At 47.2% G+C, this 13,614-nt stretch overlaps 1 protein-coding gene across 28 annotated transcripts in view; it reads right to left on the bottom strand.

Annotated features, from left to right (window-relative positions):
- KALRN (kalirin RhoGEF kinase) overlaps nucleotides 1-13,614 on the bottom strand; it is a 502,153-nt gene that overhangs the window by 8,007 nt on the left and 480,532 nt on the right. For 23 of the 28 annotated variants that reach the window (XR_014586050.1, XM_083841888.1, XM_083841895.1 and 20 more), the window contains 6 exons: nucleotides 7,291-7,318; nucleotides 6,657-6,828; nucleotides 4,628-4,749; nucleotides 3,629-3,760; nucleotides 1,725-1,889; nucleotides 1,042-1,120 (listed from right to left, as the gene is read on the bottom strand). Coding sequence is in view for 25 of the 28 variants with exons in the window: in XM_083841888.1 (XP_083698014.1) it covers nucleotides 1,042-1,120; nucleotides 1,725-1,889; nucleotides 3,629-3,760; nucleotides 4,628-4,749; nucleotides 6,657-6,828; nucleotides 7,291-7,318 (698 nt within the window). In the remaining 3 variants the exon portion in view is untranslated. Of the gene's footprint in view, nucleotides 1-1,041; nucleotides 1,121-1,724; nucleotides 1,890-3,628; nucleotides 3,761-4,627; nucleotides 4,750-5,701; nucleotides 6,829-7,290; nucleotides 7,319-7,345; nucleotides 7,948-13,614 lie in introns of those variants that run through there. The other 5 variants (XM_083841885.1, XM_083841884.1, XR_014586051.1 and 2 more) reach the window with 5 other exon arrangements.

Below are 13,614 nucleotides of genomic sequence, written 5' to 3'. Positions count from 1 at the left end.
ACTAGTCGTTCATAACCTTTTTCCAACAAGAACCCCCATCTCTTGCCCTGGCTGTTTGGATTCTTTGGGGATTAGCAAGCACCGACAGCAAACAGCCACTTTGTTTTGTGTAGCCCTACTGATGTCCTCTAACAATCTCCCCTGGGTTCAATTTGCTGCCGCTTTTACAGGTTCTGCCTTCTTGTTCCTAAACATGGTTCTCCCCTCTCTAGTTGCTTAAATAATGAGCCCGAACTTACTCAGACAACAAAAAGAAAACCCTTGTTAAGTAATCGCTAAGCAATCATTTTGTCTTGCAGTTTCAGGCACACAGTGAGAAATTAGGAGCAAACAGCTGGCATGAAGGCATTTAGGTAAGTCACACAGACTGGTGCCTAGCACCATTCCTGGAAGCAAGAGTACTTGATGAAGCCATGTGCTGCACTTGGCCTGTTGGTAACACATACACTCTTCTTTCCACAGAACCAGGCAGGCTCCTACCCTTTCAGCCCCAGAAGCTCGTCGCTGACCTCTGGGATAAGACATGACCGCATGAACATCAACCTGCGTTGTTTTGCGCCCTTATCAGCTGTCTGCACAAGGTCCTGCTCACTGACCACCCCGCTCAGCAGAGCCCTTCAGCACCTGATTTAAGTCAGTCACATGCCTAAGTGCTTTGCAAACAGTCTCTGAGGTTAAGCACAGCCAGAACCAGCAAGTCATCCTGACTTCAAAAGCCCACATCAAACCCGAGATGTCAGAGGAGATACCAGCAAGCACTGGCCGTGGCTGCCAGAGATTTGGCTGCCTAATTGCTGAGAGGTTTGCATTCAGTCACCCATGTCCCAGTTGCAATCCTCAAATCACAACTGGTCTTGAAAGACAAGATTTAGCCAGCATTTTGGCCAGTCTGTATTGTAATCAGTACTTAATGTGCAATGCTCTCTGAAAGGAGAAGTTTTCAAGCTAACTACAAAAAGCAGCCTAAGCTCTCTTCCAAGGCCCCATCTTCAAGCCACTGTTTCAGTGTTTCATTGCAGCGATAAGCAGGGTTAATATTACCTCCCAATCTCATGCAGTTCTGCATATGCAAGGTCAAAGTTTTCCTTCCATGAAATAGTGGCACCATCAGCAGCAGAATCTTTGGGAGAAGAAAGCACATGGAAGAGAGTGTAAATACAATTTAGTGTGGATTATAAACTGCATATTTCTAAATTAGGTGAGAATATATTACTTAAGAACAGCAAATATTACTCCTGAGTCCAATTTCACACTGCTCCATCACATCCAGTGCATTAGACCACCAAAAGCCAGAGCTTCCCAGAGCAAGGTGTGGATAAGATGGATTCAAATCTGTCCTTGCTATTTTGGGCTGGAAAGGGACCACACAGACAGTCTCAGGACTTATCTGTGTGCAAATGGAAGGGAGATCTATGCCACATGAGATCTCATTTCATCTAGCGCAGGCTATTGAAGCCAGTCACACACCTGGTTATGTGTTGGATCTACTGAAACTGGGGACATGCATGCACGCTGAGCAGCAGCTGTGAGCCAGGCGGTGCAGGAACAGGCATGGAACAGGCATGGAGAGCCTTTCCAGTGGCAGGAGCTGGCTCTGAGCATCTCCCAGGCTTTCCCTCCTATTCATACCAGCTCCAGGATCAACATTCTTAGCAGGACCTCACAAGTCCAGCTCACCATGGATGCCCTGCAAGCATCACCCCCTCCTCCCCATACCCACTCACCATATTCTGGGAGCCTCACAAATTCAGATGGGTCACTGGGCAAGCTGATCCCCCAGGGGTTGCTGGCGCTCACTCGAAACTGGTACTGGCAGCCTGGGGACAGGTCTTCAATGACAAGGTAGGTGTCCAGAGTTGAGGCCACCGACTGCTGCCAGACCTGCGAGCCTGTGTTGTAGGGAGGGAGAGAAGGAGAGGTGATGGAGACAACCCCGATGAGTGAACTCAGAGCAGGGAGAGCAGGGGACTTGTTCTTGCTGCCCAGAGGTTATACGGCCAAATGCTAGAGGACATTTCATAAACTGCTGTCAACATGAGAACAAAGCACGCAGAGGCTCTCTCTCCAATGTGGTGCCCTGGGAGGTTAAAATCCTCGGGGTTTTTAACAGGCAAAGTTAAGGCTGATTTATTTCTGTTAAACCAGAAAGGGATATGAGAAGCTGTTTGGTGTTGCAGATGTTTCCCTATCTGTTGAAATGCAGGAGGAAGGAGATGCCCCTCACTTGACTGCTACCAATGGAAAAACCACAACCCAGGGACAAGCCGATCTGTCCAGAAGTCTAGCTGAAGCTGTGTGCTACCAGTGATGTCTGCAGGCAACAAGATAAGGCAGAAAAGGAGGAATGACATGCTGATGGCTCTGCTATGAGAGAAACACTGGGGAAAAAAAAAAAAAAGGTAGGAAGCAAGCCCCAGGTGAAGCTGAGGAAGGGCACCAGTGCAAAGTGCCTGCAGAAGACCTGGTGGCTCCAGTGAAAGCTGGAGCTGCAAAGAACCAGTTTTCTGAGGCTTGGCATGGGCTTTTTGCAGATATGCAGGATTGCAGCTAAAAAATGTGTGACTCCATGACGTGTTTCTCCTCCTAACAGAAAAAAAAAACAAACATTGCCTAGCCTGTGGCATCCAAAGAGCAATACTTCATTCGTCTGCACAGGAACACACCGGGGCACAGAACAGAAAAGGACTGCTAGGACACTGAGCCCTATCACATTCCAAGATTTATTTCAATAACATATCAAATTTTGTCTTAAAACTAGTAGCTTCAGAGCTTTTTAGCTTTATGTTATTTACCATGATATGTATATTTTCTGTACTATGGGTAAACACACTGATTGCACAAGGAAAGCGAAGGCAAAGTATTGACCTTGAGAAGGTATTAACGTGATGGAGTGATTAGCATGATGGAGATGCACATCTGCTAACCTGAGGTGGGATTTTTGAAGGATGAAGGGAGAAAACAGAGGCCACATACCTAGGGCAAGGTTTACTGCCCAGAGAGCATCATGCCATTGCAGGAAGAATGCAAAAGGGGATGTGAATCGCTTCAAATGCCCTTGATGAGCAAACATAGCTGTGCATACAGGGGCAACAGTGCATTTATCTTCTATTTAATTTTTCAGGGGGAGTTAAATCCATTCAGATGGCTGGATTTAAGAATGAGTGGATTTTGGAGCTGAGCTAGAAAAGCATGCAGGAATCTGCAGTGCTATCCAGATAAAATAATAATAATAATAATAATAATAATAATAATAATAATAATAATAATAATAATTAATAATAATGAGGCTGCTTTGTCTTTGCATTACCAGGAAACATCCACCAGAACGGCTTGATGAATACCGTGGCAGCAGAATGCAAATGATGAAAGGATGCCTTAGTGATCAACGTATTTCAGCTGAACACACTTGCCTTAACAGAGTGGAGGAAACAGAAAAGTCTGTAATAAATATATGAGAAGTTGGGCTGCATGACAGAAAGGCTTCTTTTGGCCTTCCACTTTGGGATCTGTGAGCAACAGATAATCACGCCCCAGTGGTGGCAAGGATGCTTTGGGACCTATTGTCCCATAAAGCAGAATTACTTTGGTCTCATTTTCTCGGCTAGTGAGCACAGCTGAAAACACTTACCTTCTTCTCTGTACTCCACAGTGTAGCCTGAAATGGTGCAATTGCCTGTACTGGAGGGGGGCAGCCAGCGAAGGATCACAGAGGTGCAGCTTCTCTCCTGAGCAATGGGGCGATTTGGGGCAGCCGGGACACCTTGGGGAGAGAAAACAGGCACCCAGTCCAGCATCATGTCAGCAAGCCCTAGTACTTTAACTGAGGGAAACAAGTATTCATGTGGACATCACCAAGCAGCAGTGAGGTGGGGAGGTTGTTACCCCCAGAGTGTCCGAAAACGACAGAAGAAAGCCGTTCAGAGTGCATCTGTGTGTGGTGCTTGGTGTGGCGGCAGTGGGTTGACAAACAACCAGCCAGGCTGCTGTGTTTTGCCCAGGGCTCCCTTCAGCGCTGTAGCAGTTAATGCAGCTAACTAACTTGTTTGGATAAATTGGGGAAATGATATCTCTAGGGCCAAATGGGAGAAGAAACAAATCGACTTCGCAATGCTGGTGACACTCCTGGTCTGTAATTCACCGGCCAGACATTCGTCTCTGCGCCGTGCCCCTGGACGCAGCAGCTAGCCCTCATCTCTCACGTTAACACATCCCTCCCAGAGCTGGAGGTCAGAAGCCATTAGCCCATGGTTTCCTATTCATTACAATTAGCTGGGTCACTAATCATAGCGCTGAGGACTCAGGCTGGGTTCGAATCCCAGCAGAACGGTTTGCCCCGGCCCAAACTCCCCGAGCCCCGGGAAGCAGCGCTGCAAGCAGGACGCAGGAGCTGAGCCCCTGCCAGTCCGTTTCCATTGCCCAGATGTGATGCTTACATTCGGACAACTTAATCAACGCAAAGAGCCTGCGATGCCTTCAGCCAGCAGTGGGAGGCTTGGCCAAGGATGGGTTATATTTGTCTCAGTTTGCCTGGTACAGCTCCATGCCCGGCTGCCTTTGCACCGAGCATTTCGGTGTGTTCCTGGCCCCGTAGAGGAAAAAGGCTGGCTGTGAGGGTCAGGCACGTTACCTTGGACTTTGACTGTGGCCGAAGTCGATGCCGTCCCATGTTCATTAGCTGCCACGCAGGTGTAAATGCCGCTGTCCTGGGGCATCACGTTACAGATCTTCAGCGTCAGCTCCCCGGAGTCACTGCGGGTGCAGAAGCCTGGATTACAAAGTACTGCTTTGCCCACTAATGATTTTTATCCCCACTTCTGTCCTGTCTCGTTACAAACACATGTGCACACAAATCCTGTTAACTCATTTCAAGGAGCATCCCCCCAGCAATCTGGTACCCAAATGCAACCCCTCCATCTCTCAGGATTAGGTTGCCATAAAAGCCATTTGAGCAGAATGGTCCCAGTGGGGCCCTGCGGGGCAAATCTGCCACTCTGCTGTGGTCTCAAAGGAGATTCAGACCCCTGGAGCATGTGATGGTGACCTCTGTGGCCAGGAGAGTGGACATTTCACAGCAGCTGGGGATAACAAATGTCAGCGCTGAGTTCTTGGGAGACGCTCGGTCTTTTGGCCAATCTGAGCAAATAAACAGCTCTACTCAACCTACTGAATTTATAGCAGGTCTGCAGATAGTCAGCTCAGTGGAGTTGGCCTGAATGAAAGGATTCTGCTTGTGTAACTGAGCTAGCTGTGCTGGAGACCCCACTTAGAGCCAACAATAAATTTCTTTGATGGCAAAACTAGAGCGGTTCTTGAACGTGCAAGCCATCGGAAACTGCACAGGGACACGGCTGCCGGTGTAACCGCACGGACACTGTGGCTTTGGCTGGCCTGATTGTGCTGGTTGAGGAACGGGACAGAAACATCCCCTTCCCCCGCAATCCGGACACCGATGCCAGCAGGATTTGTAAGACAGACGCTGATCTGCTGGGCCTCTCTTTGGCAGGCAGCGCCTGCATGGAAAAACAAGCAGGAGGAACGAGACAACACAAGTGCTGATAGCGCACAGCAAGGGACGGCACAGGCGAAAGGCTGATGTAAAACAGAGCCCCACATGGAAATACCCCCCCCCATCCCAGCCCCGGCCAGCAGCCTGAAGATAAGGCTCTACCAATCTAATGGCTAACAAGGCAATTTGGGGTACCCTGGGGCAGCTTCACAAGGCAACAGTCTCTGAAGGAAGCTCTTGATCAGATGTCTTTTCTTTTCTTCTTTTTTTTTTTTTTTGAACATGTAAAATCCCTTCTCTCTTAGTGTACATTTGTCACTTCCATGGACTTTGTACTCCCCGGGTTTGTCTCAGCCTGAGCCAGCACTGCTCACAAGTTCACATGAAAGATTGCCTCCTGGAGATTTCCACTTCAGTTTGGCCCAAATAGCTTATGTAAGCCGCAGATGAGCATCCAGCAGCAGGCTGTTATCTGACCTGAATTCAACTCCAGATCTTTTCAGATCATCCCATTGTTTGCTGTAAAGACGGGCCAGGAACATCATGACAAGCATCTTTCTGTCCAAGTGCAGCTGGATGTAGCCTTCCCAGGAGCACATGTAGGCTCTTTGAGGAGCAGCTGAGGAAAGGCTCAGGAAAACTGCATGAGTTACCACCTCTGCCCGTGAGATGAGAACATTCCCAATGGTGTGGATAAGTAAATGAAGAATATTGCAAGCTGATGAGGGCTTGCTCTGCTCTACTCCTGTCCCTACCAAAGGTGAGCATCATATCAAACCCAAGCAGATAAGCCCCAGCAAAGCGGAGGCAATATTACCCAAAATAATATGGTGGAAACATTAATTGCTTCTGGCTTGCAGCTGGCTCAGAGGTCTTGGCCTTCTGGGGCACAGCACAACCAAAGTTCACAACTGCCCACAACACGCTCAGTGGAGATAGGCTACATCAACTTGGGAAACTATAGAGCTACCCAAAACCCAGAGTTCAACCCTTTCTACTAGCTGACGTCTGGCTCAGCGATGTGCCAATTCACCATGCCAGCCTTGATTAACTGCATTTCTAATGAGTCTTGTAGCCCAGCTGGTGCTGTATTTGAGGAGGACATGACCATCATGACCAGATGTGTTGGGATCCAGAGACGGGACCTTACCAGGATGACACCGTGTAGGTGGCCGTGCTGTTGTCATTGTCAAGAATGTTTTGATCTGGTCCTTTCCAGGTTATAGTTGGTTTGGGACGTCCACAGACTTTGCACTGCAGCATCACCGTGTCGCCAAGCAGGCAGGTGATATCCACTAAAGGCACAAGAAACTCTGGAGCCACTGGAGAAGAACATAGAGGGAACACCTTCTTTTAATGCACAGGAGAGGATGTTCCCCATGCAAGTCTGGAGAACACATTATAGGATCAGTTGTGGTTTGCTTTTGTAGAGGGGTGACGTGTCAGGGTTAAGCACTGAAGATCTGGGTCCCAAATGGATTATCCCAGAGTTGTTAGTGAAACTCCACCTTCACTAAGAGCCAGCTGCCAGCAGCCCAGGGAAGGAGGTAGCAGGGACTGACTGTGCCTGGGTCTGAGCTCTGGCAGGAAGGTGAGGCTGGGCGAAGGTGTGTTTGGCGAGGGGTGGGTTTGGGGCACTCAGTGCGTGTTCTCAGGCTCTGTGAGCCCACCAGCAGATTGTTGAAGAAGAGTTGCCTCTGCTGTGAGCACTGCTGTGTGGGACTAAATCCCAGCTGCTGGCTCACCCCTCAATGCAAGTCAGTGCACAGCTGTCTTTAACTCACCTTCTTGAATGAAATTGGGGTTGATTATCTGAAAAATACAAAGAAATAATACATATAAAGCAGTTATTTAGTTGTCTGGACAGTTGCAGAGAGACATCTGGTTTCACAAGGCAAGGAGGTGAGGCTGACCCGAACTGCAGAAACACTGACCAGTGGGCTCAAGCAGTCTCAACAACTGGCAAACACAGCAAGCTCTGGTGACAACTGAACAAGCCAGTGCGCAGTTGAAACAGTAAATGATAGCTACAGTTTCTGGAAGGCTGATAAAGCAGACTTTGTGTGAGCTGCATCGCAGGTAGCAGGCGCAACACCAAGGCTGAGGAAGGTGACCGTGCTTTCTCTTTGCTTAGGTGATGCTCAAGCCATTAATTGCTTTCCACCTGGATGTGGTTTGTGCCCCCCTGTGCCCAGCTCCAGACCCACATCACACAGCACCTGCAGCCACCATGCACCTGGGGCACCTCACCTGTGCTCTAGCCACTAACCAGCTGTGGGGAGCTTCTGCTCAGCTTCAGGGAAAAAAAGGTAAAGTGCTAAAACAGAAATACTGGCTTATTTTTGCGTACTGACACATATCAGTCCTGCAGCAGTTCATGGCCTGTCATGAGTAAAATACCACTTGTTTCATTTGGCTGCTGGAAACTTTATAACTTGAACCTGGAATTGGATAACTGAGAGTTATTTTGTCTAACTCGTTAATTGATCAAGTTAGTAAAGACTTGAAAAGCTACTGTCTCACCATAGCATAGATATGTGTGATAGTTACATCATGCTAGTCCTAGAAGAAAAGTTGGGGGATAGCAAAGACAACAGCGATAAGTTCTCACACACAGCATCAACTCTAACTACATAATGGTGTACCATAGTATAGATGTTTTAGCCTCATTAACTGGTTTAATAATCCAATAAGGTCTTGTTATCCAAAGTCACACTAATAAATATCAAGCACCATAAACACCAGTGTGGTTATCTCACCTTGTTTCTTTGCTACTGTCTATTTCAGAGCTATTTTGGAAGATGTCAGTGAAGCAGTGACCTAATTCATGGTCTGCCAAAGCTGATGGGAGTTATTGCAGTGACCAGAAACCAGGCCACGAGGCAGAAGCAACAAGCCTTCAAACACGTAGATGCATCTTTGAGATTCATATTTATTTTGGAGAGTTATAAATAGTTTTCCAAGGTGCATGGCTCAATGTGCCATTCAAGGAGGCACTGGAGTGCATTCAGACTAATTTTGGCTGCATAGCCCTTCTGCATAGCCCTAGGCTAAGCTCTGGTACCAGCACTCAGCCCCCAGGCTCTGCTTCCCCCATCACCACCAGAAAGCACAAATGGATGAGTCCAACGTGGACTCATCGCTCACATGGGCATTTTCTCCCATGGAAACATAACTTCCATAAATTCCTCATCGTCTGAGACTGAGACTATCCTGTGGCCTAGCAGCAGACAGAGTTTGGTCCTACGGGAACACATATAGAGAACCCAAATTCACCGTACTGGCTGAAGCAACCCGTCAATGCCAGTGCTTTGTGCTGTGCTCCAGGGAGGGGCGTGGGCTGGTGGTTGTGGGCACAGAGGTTACGGTCGCTACCACGTGGCCAGCCTATCCTTCAGGTCTGGACCTGGCAGGCGAGATGGTTTGGGCTCTTGGGTTCTCCCAAGAGCATTGAGAGTTCAAACGTTTCATCCCCAGCAGCCTGGAAGCAGCCAGCCTCTTGCTACACTCCTGGAAAGGTCCCTTTGAGGACTATTTCTATAGTCCTCGTATGGCCACACTGGGAACACCTGGGGGCACCTCCATGGGGAGGTGGCAGCAGAGCGTGTCCCCACTGTGGTGCGATGGCACAGCTCGGCCTGGTTGCACCCATGGGGCCCCCGCACCCTGATGGCCTTTTGTGTCTCATCCCTCATCCCTGTTGTCACCCTTCCTCCTGCAACTGTGGCCCAGGATGCACATACAGCCTCCAGCCCCCATGGGCAGGAAGCAATCGGGGTGTAAGAGGGCACTGGGTGAAGGAAAACATCTCCCCGCCTGTGAGGAGGGAAAGGGAAGACGGCACTTGTGATTAACTTACAGCACTCACGTAGCACTGCAAAGGAAGAAAAAGCTGTTGTAGGGAGGGAGATTTCCAGCTAGATAACCACCTCTTGCCACTTTTCACTAAATGAGACCATCTATTTATCAGATTAGTAACCTGAGGCAGCAGTTCATTTGCACATACATCTTCATTTTTGTAGTTTGTGGCTTAACTGGAGCACACATACATCCTCTGTAGTGCTCCCCTGTCTTCCCTGCAGCGTGCACTAAATTCCCATATTATTCACTGATTTCTGTCCTGGTAAGATTAGAGATCCAGAGAAAGAAACGCTCCTAACACTTTATATTAATTTTATAGTGCTAAAGGATACATTAGAAGATACAGCTACAGTGATATATGTTATAGATACATCTATAAATAAATAATGCTACAATTTCAATATTTTCTAAGGCACAATCATTTATAATAATTGACTTACCAATGTTGTTTTCCATTGCCTTACTGATGGGATATTATAAAAGAAAATTACCGCTGCTAGATAACATTGGAAGAGTCTAGGGGTAAAATTTACATTTCCTTTGATAAAACTTCAGCTGCTAATTAATAAAATGCTGCCTAACGACACCCCACAGCCATGTCTCAGCTTTCACCTGCTGTAAGCTTAGAGAAAAATAAAAGCCTTTTCGCAAGAGAATGCTAAATGCTACCAAAATGATTTAATACATCACTTGATTAGGGAACAGGTTTTGCTTAAATCACAGGGTGAGAAGTACAGAAATAGCAAATGAAAGATTCACAGCCAGAAGCCAGCTTTCCTGACCCACACATCAGCCCCATGGGGTTATGGTGCCTCTCTCTGCAGAGCATCCAGGTTTCTGGGCAATGGGTACATGGCAGGAGAAGACAGACTCCATGAAGTCCTTCTCGACTAAGTGAAAGGCCTTTGGAGGTGATTTCTTCATGTGCCAAATTGACTTTTAATTGGAGAGGAGAGCTCCGGATCATGGCCCCTTCACCCTCTGAGAACTTTGCACAGCCTCCTGCAGGTGAGTGAGCTGAAGGGAGATGACAGATTTCTTTTTTTGTCTGGCAAAATACCTGCAGCCAGATCCAGAGTGGACAAAATCCTCTAACTGCATGGCTGGTAGAGTTTGTTTCTCAAACAGTGATGCTAAAAATGGAAACCCTGCGCAAAGTGACAAAGGCAGCCCATGAAGCAGTCTCTGCTCACACCATGTGGGGTCCAGCACTGACAAGGCAAAGAATGGAAGCTGGAGAGAAGGGACTGAGACACACAAATGGGACGACAGGTCAGCATTATTCCATAGAAAAGACAGAAATAGACCTTGTTCCTCCCTTCTCCAGCCTGCGTTGTTTCAGGGCTCAGACCAAGAAAGGTCCAGATGTCTTTGTGGGTCTAAGTGACTTTTTTGTTGCAAAACAGGGTTTGGAGATGATTGCCAAATCCACCCGTAACACCTAAGCCTACTTGCAAAGGGCTCACCAGGCTTCCAGATGTGTCATGCTGAATTTTCTGTGAGTTTGTTTAAACAGGACAAAAGAAGCAACTTAGTGTTGCAGTCAGACTTCAGAAAAGCAGCACAAATGCTGCATACAGCAACTCAGCACTTTGCACCACTGGATCACATTTTTCCTGGTTTGCCAAGATCATGTTATGAGCACAGAAAGGCATTTGCATTCGTCGCAGCAAAGCTGTCCATTTGCAAAGTGACTCCAACCTCTGACTTGTTAGCAGAGCTTATCTGTCATGTATATGCACATGCTACGTAAGTGCATCACAAACAGGACAAACAGTGATTTTCCCCACTTTTGCTGAGTTGTAAGGCTGGACTGCCAACCAAGCCCTCCATAAAAAGATCCATGCTTTAGCTAAACAGCAGAGGGCATGTTTACTCCAAGGCAAGCAGCTCTGCATTTGGTAAACACCTCATAGCACTTCTTGCTCATCAAGTTAAAATAAAATATTGACTCATTCGCACATGCTGGTAGCCAGCAGCAAGCTCCTTGCTCCTTCATTTAAAAAAGAAAAAAAAAAGTAATGGTTCTCAGAAAAAAAATAATAAAGAAGTGAAGAAGAATTAAACCAACTGCAATTTGCAGGAAAAGATATATTAGTCCCTCTCTGATCAGGTCAACTTCTAATGTGAAATTTTTAGGGGGAACAAGTTTCCCCCTCCCCCCCACCCCCCAAAAAAAAAAAAAAAACAAGAGAAATCTCTTGATAAGTGGAGCGAATAAGGATTTCTCCCTGTATGTGGGTAGGTGCCCCCAGTGGGAGAAATTATTTAAACTGAAAGAATGGTACCTGATGAAACATCCCACAGTACCAGGCCTTTGGTGGGGAGGGGGGATGCCTTCTGGCACCCAGCATGGATGGGCTCAGCTGCCGCTGAGAGGAGCCACAGGGGATGCTGGCCATGTCCTGTGGGTCTGTACACGGCAGGAGTCCTATTCCCTGCATCAGGCTCCAGCTGATGTGCTTCAATGGCTGTAGCTGTAGGGTGTCTCTGCTTTTGAAGGCTACCACACCGTGTTGTGGCACCCTATTGTTTTCCTGCAGATTAAGTAGATCACTTGTTTCTTTTCCAAAAGCTAAACTGCAGCACCTGTGCTGCCAACTGGCTTGACACCTGATGAGCCACCTGCCCACTCCGTCACGGCATCCCTGTCCACCCAGGGCAGCAGGACTCTGGTATTGCCTGTGGAGGCCACCCCAGGGACACTGGAAGCTCTCAGAATTGCACTTGCTCTTGTTGTACCTGTGATAAGAGCCTCTTCCCAGAGTAAGGCAGTGCTGTGCTACGCGCATAAACAGCCATGGGAAAATAATCTGTACCTGGAAAGGCTTCCTTACCAGTATTGTTCGAGAGCAGAGAGAGTATGTTAGATATGCTCTGGAGATGCAAAACTCAAGGCAGAGGGATGAACACATTTACCTAAAGCACTTGGGAATTCCTGGCCTGAGCTGAGAGTTGATGTGAAGCCAATGCTGTTATCCACCAAGCCATTGCTTACTCAACCACTTGGACCATGAGGATGCTAACACGATGTTCTTGCCTGCAGCATGCTCCCAGTGCTGATTTCCCTCAGTCTCTGGGTAGTCCTGAATGTACTAAAGTGTCATAACTGAAAAAAAAATGATGATGAAGCCCAACCTACATACCTTGGCAATATCCCAGCTCACTAACCTACTGATGGCACTTCCACCAACTCAGGGTGGGCCTGGACTTCATCGCACCTTTGCAGGGCTAAGAAGCAGGAACAAACACACTGGGTGTTGGCTGCCTGTTGGTCAGGATTACTTGCAATGCACCGCAGCTGGCATCGCCCTGTGCAAAACAAGATGTCAGATCCCTACAGAAGAGGTCTGCTCCAAAGCCTGGAAGCTGAATTTAGCGAGTCTCAGCTCCATCAGGTCTGCTGGGAGGACATGTGCTCAGAGAAGAGAGGTGGCCTGATGGGATCTGCACAGGTGACCTATGACCTCCTCAGCAATATTGAAACCCCACGAGGTGTTATGACACCGAATTGTACGACAATTAGTTGTGTCATTGTCCAGGACCCCAGACATGGGTGTGGATGATATTCACTGATTCACAAGGACATACACCTTCTTCCCAGAAGGAGAACTGCCTGTCCCTGTGCAATTAGCTACAGACACGTGGAAAGGGACACTCTGATCTTTCTTAAATACAGGTTACTCCTATCCTTCACGTGGCTACAACTGCTCCTCACATTCCTGCTCCTACACTCCACATACCTGACAGGTGACTTTACACCTTCTGTTTTGTGTAACAATTGCACAAAATAGAAACTAGGAAAAAAAAAACTACAACAAAACAAAACACCACCATATTTCGTTTCCATTCTTGTCCGCTTTCATTACATGTTGATAAACTACAAGAAAAGAAACAGCCACCAAGAGATACAATTTCTATTCCAAGTTACAAAGAATGGAAAGTTCTCTATTTATGCAGATAAAAATATAGTAATAACATTTTAGCTTTTTGAAAACAGTCACAATTCTAGGTTTTTGCTCTCATTATATGTTCTTCACATTTCTTTCTTTCTTTCTTTCTATTTCCCCTTGAAACAAAACAAAGTCAAAGTGCTTCAATAATCTGTAATCTACTGAACAGATATGTGGTATTTTATAAATAGCAACCAAAGCTGGACCTGAAAGACTGCAGCAGCAGTGGGACTTCATGGATATATCATGACCAGCTTACTGACTTCTCGCACAGGAAACAGGCTGGAGGTAAAA

The sequence above is a fragment of the Anser anser genome (genome assembly GCF_964211835.1).
Source record: "Anser anser genome assembly, chromosome: 6".
Lineage (NCBI taxonomy): Eukaryota > Metazoa > Chordata > Aves > Anseriformes > Anatidae > Anser > Anser anser.
The sequence above is the reverse complement of the archived record's forward strand: the minus strand, read 5'-3'. Positions and strand labels throughout refer to the sequence as shown.